The sequence below is a fragment of the Exophiala oligosperma genome, assembly GCF_000835515.1.
Source record: "Exophiala oligosperma strain CBS 72588 unplaced genomic scaffold supercont1.14, whole genome shotgun sequence".
NCBI lineage: Eukaryota > Fungi > Ascomycota > Eurotiomycetes > Chaetothyriales > Herpotrichiellaceae > Exophiala > Exophiala oligosperma.
In genome coordinates this window covers 71,278-84,199 of record NW_015622831.1, presented here as the reverse complement: position 1 = coordinate 84,199, position 12,922 = coordinate 71,278, and the positions used below count along the sequence as shown (strand labels likewise).

General features: G+C 49.8%; 4 protein-coding genes across 4 annotated transcripts; 2 read left to right on the top strand and 2 right to left on the bottom strand.

The window, feature by feature from the left end:
* Nucleotides 1–437: 437 nt before the first annotated feature.
* On the bottom strand, nucleotides 438–2,260 carry PV06_10553 (uncharacterized protein). Its single transcript, XM_016412111.1, has one exon. It carries the CDS (start codon nucleotides 2,009–2,011, stop codon nucleotides 692–694), a length of 1,320 nt encoding a protein of 439 aa, XP_016257419.1. The 5' UTR covers nucleotides 2,012–2,260; the 3' UTR covers nucleotides 438–691.
* A 1,047-nt stretch (nucleotides 2,261–3,307) lies between these two features.
* On the top strand, nucleotides 3,308–5,396 carry PV06_10552 (uncharacterized protein). Its single transcript, XM_016412110.1, has 3 exons — nucleotides 3,308–3,391; nucleotides 3,470–4,917; nucleotides 5,015–5,396. Exons 1-3 carry the CDS (start codon nucleotides 3,344–3,346, stop codon nucleotides 5,316–5,318), a joined length of 1,800 nt encoding a protein of 599 aa, XP_016257418.1. The 5' UTR covers nucleotides 3,308–3,343; the 3' UTR covers nucleotides 5,319–5,396.
* A 1,944-nt stretch (nucleotides 5,397–7,340) lies between these two features.
* On the top strand, nucleotides 7,341–9,462 carry PV06_10551 (uncharacterized protein). The gene is made up of 6 exons (XM_016412109.1): nucleotides 7,341–7,736; nucleotides 7,789–7,830; nucleotides 7,891–8,147; nucleotides 8,199–8,310; nucleotides 8,361–9,033; nucleotides 9,081–9,462. The coding sequence occupies exons 1-6, from the start codon at nucleotides 7,390–7,392 to the stop codon at nucleotides 9,342–9,344; spliced, it is 1,695 nt and encodes a 564-aa protein (XP_016257417.1). The 5' UTR covers nucleotides 7,341–7,389; the 3' UTR covers nucleotides 9,345–9,462.
* PV06_10550 (uncharacterized protein) lies at nucleotides 9,436–11,013 on the bottom strand (the record flags this gene model as incomplete). The annotated part of the gene is made up of 4 exons (XM_016412108.1): nucleotides 9,436–9,716; nucleotides 9,795–10,380; nucleotides 10,433–10,722; nucleotides 10,776–11,013. The coding sequence occupies 4 exons, from the start codon at nucleotides 11,011–11,013 to the stop codon at nucleotides 9,436–9,438; spliced, it is 1,395 nt and encodes a 464-aa protein (XP_016257416.1).
* Between the last annotated feature and the right edge of the window lie 1,909 nt (nucleotides 11,014–12,922).

Below are 12,922 nucleotides of genomic sequence, written 5' to 3'. Positions count from 1 at the left end.
CAGTAAGAAATCTACGATCTGTGCTATCAGAACAAAACTTCTCGAGCCAAGATATTGAGAGCGCTGTTACAGGCGTTCAGAGCAAGGTACTGGAGCAAGTGCATGGAGCGTTGCGCGAGGAGGTCATCATGGCACTGGTAAATGCGATGCAGAAAGTGTTCGTGCTGATCCCCATTGCGGGGGGCGTCATGTTCCTCGCGGCACTGTGTATGAAGCAGGAGAAACTTTTTGGTGTAGCTGCCGTCGCTGCTGCATAGGGTAGCGGCAGACTATATGTTACAACGATACCTGCGATTGTCGGCGCCTGAAGGTTTTCATACCGCAAGTGCCGACTTCTCTCAGTCACCTTAGTGGATTAGGGACGTTTCAAGAAAATATCACTGTAATAGCCAGATCGCACCACGTACTGTGTGCTGCTGCCAGTATAACTGACAGAGTAGAGATGTAGTCAGAGCTGTATTATACATCATTCAGGAATCCAAAGTCATTGCTTGGGTCTCGTCGGTATTAGTGTAGTTGTTTGTCGTGTTAAGATCGATGTTCAATGGTGGACATGGTGATAACACTGCCAATGCCTGTGTTCCATGACAATGGCTCAGGAAGCCAGTATTGCTGTACAATCCCGAAACACAAGCAAGCAAAAATTAATTGAGGCGAGTTTCTTCTTCCAACGCCAGTAGTGTATATGTCCTCAGACCTTTTCCAATCCACCATAGGAAGGCAATTTCCAGTTCCCTTTCTCATTAGGCATGAATTTCACAGCTAGCTTATCTAGCCGGAGATATGATGCGATGCTGAAAGCGTTGGTGGCCACGCCAAGTGTGAAGGGCGTCCAGGGAATTTTTTCAAAAATTCCAGGCTCAGCTGAATATCCCTTAACTATTGGCTTCATGCATGGACCGAAGGTATCTTCGTATGCCCTCAGGGCATCGGAGACTATATTTCTGCTTTCGGGTTCTGCACTGTTGTCATTCTCTCCTTTGTTGAGATATGCACGGTTGATTTCTCCACCGAGAACGTATGCGCCAACCATTGCCATAGATGTGCCGAATCCGTCTGGAGGACAAGCGTACCCAGCATCCCCGACTAGTGTGACGTGCCCTCGAGACCAGCTATTCAATTTGACCGCGCCGGTGTGCTGGCAGTAGAAGTCTTCCGCTGCAGTTTCCAGAGCTTTTACTGCATCAGGGGCACGCCAGCCACAATCTCGAAATAACTCGACAAAGACTGCTTTCTCCGCCTTCACATCTCCTCGCTTCACTTTGCTTAAAGGTCCATTGGAACCGGGTGGCTCATTCGCAAGCAGATACACTTGGACGAGATCTGGTTTGTGGCGTCTGATCAGGATTACCCGTTTTCCAGGTCCAGGAAAGGCACATCCCCAGCCCTCAAACTTCTCACCCTCTTGGATGGGTTCCTTCATCGTGAAGTAGGCTATCCTTTCTGGGAGTTCGACGAGTGCCGCGTCTTCTCCGCCACGTGGAAGATTCCCGCCTCCGGACATCAATCGTCTGACTTTCGAACTGCTCCCATCGCATCCAACGAGAAGGTCCACCTCCAGCATCGACCCATCCGTCAGCTTAACCTCCACGTTTCTTCCTTTCTCCATGTAGCCCTCAATCCCGGTCGAAAACTGGTACTTCGCCCCTTCCAGCTCGGCAGCATCCGCCAAAAGCTGACATAGGTCACCTCTCATGATTTCAAACTCGCTTGTAATCGTCTGCGCACCCTTCCCCGATCGATTTGCAGGGAAGAATGCCCTCTTCTTGCCTGTCGTATCCACGAGTCCCATGCCTTCCTCAGGAACACATTTGGCACGCACAGCTTCCTCTAGACCCATCAGCCTCATCACTTCGATACCGTGCCCACGAAGATCCAGTTGCAGGCCATTAACGCGAAGACAGTGGTGCCGTTCGATGACTGTCACAGTGTGATGTTGCTTGGCGAGCCAGTAGGCGAGGGCATTCCCAGCGATACCAGCGCCGACGATAAGGACGCGAAGACGCGCCATGATTTGTTGTCTGCACACTTTGCCAGAAGAAATCTGAGCTAGTGACCAGCGAAATGACCTATGCAAGGGCTTCCTTGCACTTTATCTTCGACGGTAGCCTGACGCCGCACCGAGACACTCTAGCCGACGAAGGTCTCAAAGATACAGGCGATGCCAAATAGTTGTAGAGAATAAAGCCAGAAAGGGGGGTTGGTCCCTTTTTTCATATAATTATGGATGCCTGAGTCGGTTCAACTCACAAACGCTGCCTGAATCAATACATCAGGCGTCAATATTCTAGAGTTTCAGAGGGTTAAAAGGCTCGGGTCCGAGAAGTTTCGGGGCCGAAGTCAATGAATGATCATAATCACGCTATCGATTGGCTGTCCAGGCTCCCGAATTGTACGTCTAGACATCATGACTAGAAGCTTGAATCTAGAAGAGCGGTACAACATCTTGATCTTGATGTTGGTCTTAATGTGCCCGAACAAAAGGACACTCTTGGTCCAACTACTGTAGTTTGCGACCTCTAAAAAGTTGAAGATCAACAACCGAAGAGCCAAGCTTTACTCGTCCGCAGGTTTGTCACTCACGGCAGCCTTTAGGCGTCGTGACTGCGGCCTTCCGGGGAAGAATAGTGGATTCTCCGGTTGTCGCCCTTGTTACCGGCGTAGCCAATGCTTAACTAATGGCAGCATTGCAGGCGTTGCACACGAGCCACCTTGCAACGATCGCGTTTACGCGCCTGACAAGCTCGATTGCTCATTCGCATATCAAGCTAGCAACGTACGAAAATTCACAAGTGGAAGCGATAACAGCACTCTGAGAACTACGAGACCACTCTGGAGAGTGGCTGACGTGCAATAGAAGCCAACCGAGATACAATACCCAATGTTGCCCGAGGGACAAAACTTTCACAAACAAAATGAGACTGTCGCATTCCATGCATTTCATGAGGCGGGAGACCTGTGATAGGGCATCTGCATCTCTATATACATCAAACAGCCTCTCCACCAGGCTCTACTAGACCGTATGTCTTTTTCTCTGATCTTTGTGGCTCTCGTGTGAGATTACCTGAACATGATCAGATTCACCAGCAGTACTCCGTGTTGTGGGAGAACTCCGCAATTCCTGGGCGTTTGTCCGCTGGATCAATGCATCACATTACGCTTGGTCTATGCTCTCCAACCCAGTCGATTCGTGTTTGTCAGCAGTGGCTTCGCAGACTCAGGAGACAGGTTCCGCGGAGGCTGTCCGAGAAGGACGCCTTTTATTGACCGTCTGCGACAGTGACATTCAGAAAATTGCTGCAAGCTCAGTTTATGTGAACATCTATTTCACCTGCCTGGATTGATGCTGCCTGCAATGATGGAAGGGCCAAAAAATAAAATACCTAGAAAGGTACGGAGTACCAATCCAACTCCAAATATTGATCTACCATACTAGTGACATGTAACACTGTCTGACAAACGAATCAAGTCATGCGACTTTTGCTACATGCGCAAGATCAAATGCGACACACAAAAGCCTCGATGCTCACACTGCATCACTTATGCAAGAGACTGTACTTATGCGGCCCCAAGCCGTAAATCCCGGCCGAAGCGCAGAAAAGTCGTGAAGCCGAACGAGGAAAATCCTACCGACTTGCACGCTCGTGTTCGACACCTAGAATCCCAGATTCAACAGTTCTCCGAGCGTTCAAAAAGCGATGAGAGGAACCCCGATGCTCAGCGTGAGCTGCAGGAGCCGACGCCGACCCCGTCGCCCGTCGTAACTATGCCGATGCCAATGATGACAAACGAGGAAGGAAGTACGGATTGCACCAGGTCTTCACGGGCGCTGGATCTCCCACCTCTACAGCAGATTCTGCCTGTGGTCCACTTATTCCTGGAAAACTTCAATACTGTACTGCCGCTATTCCACGCCGAATCTCTCCTCCGTCTCCTCCATACTACGTACAACCTCGACGCACGATCTCGGGACCCGGTTTCCTGGGCCGCTATAAACATAGTGGTAGCCCTCGCGCACCGGCACTGGCTCACTGACCGCGGCAATATCAATTGTGCAATGGAATATCTTGTCAGAGCGCAGTCCGTATTGTCGGAAATCGTGTTGGATGAAACTAAGTTGCTAAATATCCAGGTCTTGGTGGGCATGGTGATGCTTTTGCAAGGAGCAAAGGATCTGAAGCCCGCACTGATATTGATCTCCACAACGATGCGTCTTGCCCATAAGATTGGCCTTCACAATCGCACCTCTGCCGCACACTTGGACGCCACAGTGGCAGGACAATGCGCACGCGTTTTCTGGCTAGCATACATCCTGGATAAGAATATCAGCCTGCGCGCGAAACAACCGTCCATTCAACGTGACGACGACATCGACCTTGACCTGCCTTGCCCGGTTCAAACGCAAAAAGACCAATTCAACAGTGATCAGACCGATGGAGACGATGGCCTCGGTACCGGGATGATCTCCACCATTGATGGTGCCTTCAAGATGGATTACTTTGTCACTCGCATCCACTTGGCGGTCATTGAGGGTGGCGTCTACGATTACTTATACTCGACAGCTTCACAGAAACGCAGTCTTGAGGAACGGTCGCACGCTTTGAACAGTGTGTCAAAAGCTCTTGAACAGTGGAAAACCTCCATTCCATTGCAATTCCGCGGAGTCGACGCACTGCAGAGGCTATCTCCTAGTGCATTGAGGTTCCTCGGCACTTTGGACGCCACCAGTCTGATGTGCACGACTATGATCAATCAAGCACACGCTTGGAACGCCGAGTGGATAACGAGTCTGCAGAAATACGACAAAGAAGGAACAGTGCCCCTCCTTCCACCTCGATGGAGCTCATTGGTCGACGAGAGTCGTCGTTTACTAGTCTTATTCGAACAGTTGGGATCCATGGATCGCTGGAACTTTTGGTAAGTGCGGACTGCGATTACGATCTTTTACCAAACTCTCCCGTGTTTGTTTGATTTGATAACTACTCGCCATTATATTTCAACTGACAGTCTGCAGGATCACAGGGTGTTCATACATGACAGCCATGATGGTACTAACGGCGAACAGCATGCACGATCCTCAGCATGACATGGCGTCTTTGGACAGTCAACTCGTCGACATTGCTCTAGGGATGCTTGCCAGCATTGTCGACGAGACCAATTATACGAATCTACGTTCATTCCATAATACGTGCGCCGAGTTACATCGAAATACTCAGCAAAAGCGCCATTACATTATGATGGCAGCTAACGATCGTAACTCTGAGCCAAACTTTCTAGATCCCGCATGGCACTATAATGGGCTTGGGTTTGAGATATAGCAGTTATGTATGTTTAATGTCGGAAGCAAACGTGGGCAGTTCCTGTGTTGAAACCTCTAGCCTATAGCTATTAAGGAGAATCTATCGATTTGAATCCGCTTAAATCTCTTAGAAGTCTTAAAAGTCCAGATATCATAAGCGAGCTTAGCCATGTGCGCCACGATTGCTGATCTGATATAGAGAGCTCTTTGCCGCGCCATTTTCGCCTCCGTGCTTTGTAAATATGGATTTATTAATGTCCACTTTACGGAGGTTACTTCAGGCTCTTCAGCATCCGCGGAGGCCAACTACCACCAGACCGCAGCATTGATGCCGCCCAGTTACACACCTATTTCTAGAATAACGTGTCTATTCCCTATGTACCTCAGTATACTGATTATCAATCTTACGAAATAGATGGGCACTCAGTGAAGATGCACCTGAGATTATATAACTTGTGTGACATCTGCTCCGATGCTAGATAAATTTCATAGGCAAAGGCAAAATACCCATCGAAGTGTAAGGTCGAAGAATTAGTCACGGGGAAGTACAGTATTATCACATTTCAAGAGCGGCTCGACAAGTCCCAAGCCTAAGCCATGGGTGTCTACATTGATCCTTACCAGGGCAACGAGTTTTTCAAGTCATTCACCAAGACCTGGCACATTAAACCGTACGCCCGGATCTCTCCAGACCGACCCGAACTCAACGCCGCCGGAAGAGTCATCTTCATAACAGGCGGTGGCACGGGGATAGGCAAGGCCACAGCCATCGCTTTCGCACAGGCAGGAGCCAGAGCCATTGCTATTTTTGGGCGACGTCTGGAACGGCTGACATCGGCAGCCGACGAGATTCGCGCAGCCAACCCGGAAGGCACCACCCGCGTGGTGTTCGAGAGCGTCGACTTGAGCAAACGGGCCGCAGTCGACACCGCCTTTACTAGTGCGCTTAGCCAGCTGGCCATGGACGGTAACTCGACGAAGATCAACGTCTTTATTAGCAACGCCGGCATCATGCCCAAGGTCGGCGCGGTGGCCGGGTACCTCGAAGAGGACTTTCACAAAGGCCTGGAAATGAACACTGGTTCCGCGTTCAACACAATTCAAGCCATGATGCCGCTGTTAGCCGCTGATGCCACAGTCTTGAACATCTCCTCCGGCATTGCGCATATCGATCCGTTGCCTCAGCTGTGGCTCTATGCTACCACCAAGCTAGCAAACACCAAGATGTTCGATTACCTCCAGGCCGAAAACCCCAATCTTCGCATCATCAATGTCCAGCCTGGCGTCGTGACCAGCGAGTTAAACGCTGGCAGCGGATTTGAGGGCCAAGATGAAGGTAAGTGAACATTCGTTCTTATCCTCTTCTTCGTCGGAAGAAGAGCGAATACTGGTTTAGCTAACGTCGTTCCAGTCGAGCTTCCCGCTCGATTTCATCTTTGGCTTGCATCCCCGGAAGCCGGCTTCCTCAAAGGAAAATTTGTCTGGGTTAATTGGGACGTGGACGAACTAACGGCTCGTGCGGACGAGATTTCGGACTCAAAACTTTTGAAAGTGCTGTTGAACGGTGTTCCAATGTAGATATAGCGCTTGATGGTAGCACGAACATGTGTTCGTGGCTTTCGCAACGGCACTCGCAAGCTACATGTTCTGCCGAAAACTGATTTTAAATCGATAGTGTTCCGCATTTTGTTATGTCCATGCTGCTTTTGGCCTGTGCTGATGATAGGTCAAAGCACCTCACCTCTGGTTGATATTTTTGGTGTACGTGATGGTCCGCGCACCATTCCAGACCCTTGGCGGAATCCTGTTACGTCGATATGTAATCGATAGTAAAACGAGTAGTGTCAACGTAACTTCCTACCATCAAGGAGCTTTGTTTCGATTGAAAGACGATTAAGGAGTTACAGTGCGTGCGTCTGTGTCGTTAGTCTTGCGTGGCTTTGCCGGGAGGAAAAATGTGATCGTGAAGCCATAGGCATTTAGCAGCCACGATATAAGTTTAAAGCTCCTCGATAAAGCCCCAGACCAAGTTCGTAAACAGTATCAATCCATTTTCTCGTCGAGAGAGCCAATACTTTCCCGCAGAAGCCATGCTGTCCATAATCATTTTCCTGCCGTTCATCGCCCAGCAAGTCCTTGCTCGACCTCAGCCTTCACCCCGCAATGCTGGGTTGAACACCAATGGCACAGACAATCAAATTCAATGGAGTTCTGATTGTGATTACCTTGGATTTGAAACCGATGTCGGGTTCAGCTGTGCCAATTTCACGGTGCCATTGGACTATAGCGACCCTCAATCATCGGAAACTCTCATCCTGACTTTGACCAAAGTTAATGCCACCAATCAACCTGCGAAAGGGAGCATCCTGTTTAACCCAGGAGGCCCAGGATCTGGCGGAGCAAGCTTCAACATAGACGGTGGTGATCAATTCCAAACGTGCGCTTCGGTTTCCCCTTGTATTAGTCAAAGTCTGATCCATAGGTTGCAGTATTCTCGGTGGCAATTTCGATCTAATCGGATTTGATCCACGGTAAGTCGCTTCGAAGACTGATGCTGCATGACTTCAATAGACATTCTGACCTGAAAACAGTGGTACTGGGTACACGCTTCGCTTCGATTGTTATAACAACTCTGCTATTGAGCGGCTACTCCTGTCTCCGGAACAAAATCTCGGCAATTCGTCCGACATCGCATTGGGGGCAGATTTTGCGGCATCGCAAGTCGTTGCGGCGCAGTGCCTGGAGACCAATGCTGAGATCGGAGGCTTGCTGGGAACGGCATTCGTAGCCCGAGACATGGAACGCATTGTCGATGCTCTTGGAGAAGATGGCCTTCTTCGATACTGGGGTAAGCAGTTCTGCTGTTACAATTGGCTTAGTTCTAACATGGGATTCCTAGGATTTTCGTATGGAACTGCTCTGGGTGCAACCTTTTCCCTTATGTTTCCGGAAAAGGTAGATAAAGTCATCCTCGACGGAAATGTGAATGTGGAGGAGTACTGGTCTGGAGAGTAATTCGTCCCTGTTCTGGTCCGTTATGCCATAGCTGATTATCGTACAGCAACAAGCAGTCAATGGAAAGTCTAGATGGGGTTGTGCAAGGCTTCTATGATGGATGCGCCTCTGCACCACAGAATTGCGAACTTGCACAATTGGCCAACACCTCTGAAGCCATCGCCGGCCTTGTCAATAGTGCTCTGGAGTCCCTACGATACAGCCCGGTGGTGGTCACGCTTAACGAAAGCAGCACCACTATCACATACACCGACGTGAAAAACAAAATGTTCTCCTCAATGTACAGCCCAGCAAAATGGCGGTCCCAGGCAAAACTTCTCACTCGGCTGATTCAAGGTAACTACACTGGGTATGTTGGTTTACTGAAAAAGGCATCCGGTGGCGCAGATGACAGGGACACACCAGACGCTATTCTCGGCATCAGTTGCGGAGACGCTGCTTACAGAGCTAAATCTATCATGGACATGAACGAGTACAAAGACGCCGTGGTCGCTACGAGTCAATGGGGTGGATTGGATTTCGGCCTTATCAACACTTTATCATGCGCACCTTGGCAAATGAAGGCGAAGGAAGTTTATGCAGGTCCATGGAACGCCGAAACCAAGAGTCCTCTCCTCATAATTGGCAACAGCTACGATCCTGTTACCCCTTTGGTTTCCGCTCAATACAACAACGAAGTGTTCGGCGGAAGCGCGTTGCTTCAACAGAATGGTTATGGTGTATGTTCTGCTCATGTTGAGGAAGACTTTTTGCTGACCACTCATAGCATTGTACCTTGGCCCAGCCTTCACTGTGCACAGCCAAACTCGTCCGAGAATATTTCAACACAGGAGCTCTGCCGGCACCTGGAACGGTCTGTGAACCTGATGTCCCGCTCTTCTCCAACCAGACGTGGAAGCAAGCATTTGCTCCCCTTGGCATCAATGGCACAGTATCGAGTACGACGAAGCGATCTGTTGATGATAGTATCCTCCTGGACGCTATGGTGAAGCTCTCGGAAAAGTTCCATCAGTACAGCCGTAGAAGTTAGAACCACCGACCAGATATACACCGTGAGGTTTATCCACTAACAATGCTTTTCTATTCTATTGCATATGCCTAAGAGGGTTTATATGGATAAACTAGAGACGTGCTCGAGTTTCAGACTCACGCGAGGTGAGGTTCAAGGCATCTAGATGTCTGTTTTCCTCCCGTCGAAATAGTCTTTCTGCCCTTGCTTTGAATAATCGTGGTAATTTGGTCTGTTCAAATGAGATATCATTCAATACCATCTGGGCCAAGCCAGCAGCAGATAGAAATATCTGGGGCATCCCGTGGCCTGTGAATCCAGCCATAATGAATTTGCCCTGAGTACCTGGCACTGCACCGACATGAGGCAAACCGTCCATGGAGTATCCCATTACTAAAATCATTGTCAGCATGATTTCAATCAGTGACACAAAAGAAGAAGAAGCGCAGATAGGAAATGGAAATAACATACTGCCAGTCCAAACACGGTCAGTGTAGGCGCCACTGTCCTCCCAGCCACTGAATGTCCTCTGCATGTAACCGTCGAAATACTTGGCAGCAGATTCCAGTACTTGCCCATCGTCAGTGACATTATACCAATCTCCTAGTCGGTGCACAAATGAGGATCGTGCTCCTCCCACGACAATGCTGCCGTCCTCACGCGGTACCAGATAGTCGTAGTCCCAAGTATTCCATCGGATAGTGTAGGTACTGGTGAGCCGGGGAGCGCCGGAGTTCTTTGGCACAACAATTCGGCTACAGGTCCCTCGGACTGGGACTATGGCGTCTCTGTACTGGGGCAGTAGCGATGGTGTGTAGCCGTTCGTAGCGTAAACCACTTTCCGAGCAGCTACTCGTCCACGTGGCGTATTGACAATCCATGAGTGGGAGCTGTAGCTCTTCGTACTTCTTTCCACATTCACAACGGGAGTATGAGTATGGAGCGTGACATGACCGCTGGCCAGAGCCCGTCTTAGGAGGTGCAAGACGAACTTATAGGGCCACATATGCCCGGCAGGATAGATGAAACACCCTTCCGCCCCAATAACGCCAGAGCGCTTATATCACGGAACGTCAGTACACTTTCGACGGGACTTGCGGTATGCTTACCTGCTCAGCACCGGGTTTTGCCACGAACTCAGTATCCTGAGTTGGTCGGCAGCCTTCGTGAACGAGGTGGTCGTAGTTAGCCTTCATGGTTTTGCAGTGATCGGCGTTGAGTTGCACATCTATCGCGTTGGTGACAACATATTCGCATTCGATGCCTTCGCGGTCTACCACGTCCTTGATGGTAGTCACATGGCTGGCCTCAAATTCTGCGACCTCGCGAGCGGCTTCGATGCCATGCTCAGCAGCTAATCTGCTGATGGAGTTATATGGATCTGGCTTCATATGACCACCTGTATGCGTGAGTTGATTGTTGAAATCATTCATGCAGCAGATTATAAGTTACCGTTTCGTCCAGTAGCCCCAGAGCATGCTTGCCGTGCTTCCAAGATCAATATTGACGGCGTGGCTTTGTCACTGCACCCCTGGAGGATATGGTGAACCACCGATGAACCAGCATATCCTGCACCGATAACGACGATGTCACAGGAATCTGGGAGCGTCTCGCTCGAGCGAAAGCTGTCAAGCTCATCCGGCTCAGTCCTCCAAAATGAGGTCGTTCCGTTGGTCAAAGGAACTGACATGTCGATTGTCGATTCACTCTAGAGAAGCTTTGCTATACAGAATGACCCTATTTAGGGAAGAAGACTTAGCCTGGACGACCTGTGTTGACCACTTCCCAGGCTGCAAACAGGGCCACCGGTGATCACTGGCACGCCCTGCACAAGAGTAAGAACGGAAACACTCCTAGCTCTGGCATGCTCCCGGCGGCAGAGATGTTTCCACGTCTTCAAGCCGGTGGAGGTGGAGATGAACCCAGCCGCTCTTCTCCATGTTGACTATCAGCATTCCGAGGGCGCGGCTCACTATCACAAACTATGCCAAGGTAATTGGCACATGGTGACTGCTAACGGAAGGCGATAGGAAAGACTCCGGGGAAATCTTCAGATAACTTGGCGACAGAGTATTGCGGAAGCACCGCCTGAGAAATGGCTCTACCGAACGAGAGACCGCGAGGGCAAAAGGAAATCTTCTGTAGGCTTCTTGACTGCTCTATGAAGTCGATTCATGTCCTTCCAAGCATTCGTGGTGTATGTAACACAACCCCACCGACCGGTGCCAACAAGACCAGCTCCCAATCAGGAAACGGCAAGACCTTGTTGAATACAGATGTCTTCCATTCCCTCAATGTCAACGCTGTCCCCTCAATTCGTGCTGGCAATGATTTGGTCCGCCATTCCAGGTAATGTACTATCGATCACATCCATTTCACCAAACAGATCAACCAGTGGTTCTTTTTCCCACACTGTACAATATGCACCTGCAAAACTGTTTCCGCGATAACGAGGTCAGACTCAAAAGCTTAGAATAGTGTAGCTGTGAAGCATCTTGGGTTGACTTACCCTGTTCTCCTGGCAGCTGAGACATCCCACATATGCGCTGCTGCGAACCATGGCTTCTTTCCATCGTTTTCCTTGATTAGCTTGTCCAACAAGGGCCGATATGCTGCTGGGTCAGGCTTTCCGAGGCCGGTAGAGTCGCAGGATATCAAGTTGTCTGGGTGCATTTCAACACCCGCCTGTGAAAAATAACCACCAACACGCTTCAAGTCGCCGGCAGTCAATGCCCACACAGTAAAGCCGGCATCACGCAGCTTCTTCACACATTCTACCGCGCCGGGTCGCATTTGAAGCTTTTGGTGTGCAGCAAGAATAGTAGCTAGGTCTTCCGACGAAGCAAACTCGCGAGGCTCTTGGATACCACCCATCCATAACATTCGCCAGAATATCTTCTTGAACACCTCGCCAAATGGAACGTATTTTCCCGACATGCTGAGGTACGTGTACTCGCGCTCGGTCGTTTCCATCCACAGGCACACAAACAGACGAGTTTGAATTCCTCTAGACTTCAAACGTTCGCCCAATTGTGTCTCAACGGCATTAACGACGGCGTCGTACGAGACGAGCGTCCCTACCACGTCAAACACAACGTTCTTAGATCGAGAAGACATTCTGTCAGGCCTTCTAAACTCCTCCTTTTTGATTGAGACTTGAGTCATCAGAATATGCCGTTATGAGCCTTTTCAAGCAATCAAACTCGATCTCAACATTGATACAATTTAGGCCGATTCCTCCACAAAATAGTTAGGGCTAACTTGTAAGCTTAACGGAACTAGGTACAGGACCGCGCGGTTGTCCGGTCCCGGCGGGCTTGTCAACCTCCATTTCAGGTGGAAATGCTCGTTGCCGGCGGGATTGACCGGCGTACTCCGCCGGGTACATATACCGCCGAAGTCTTTCATATTGATATTGCTTTGTGGACACAAATTGATTGAGACATGGAGTTACACAGCGAGATCTCACAATGTCCCTTGACAACCCCGTTATCTTTGTGGAGAAGTTGTCCCTCCCCTTCGTGGGTCGCTGAATCACTGGATTTATTTAATCTTGGAGTAAGCTGCATCGTCTGTATGCAATCACTATCTACTCGACC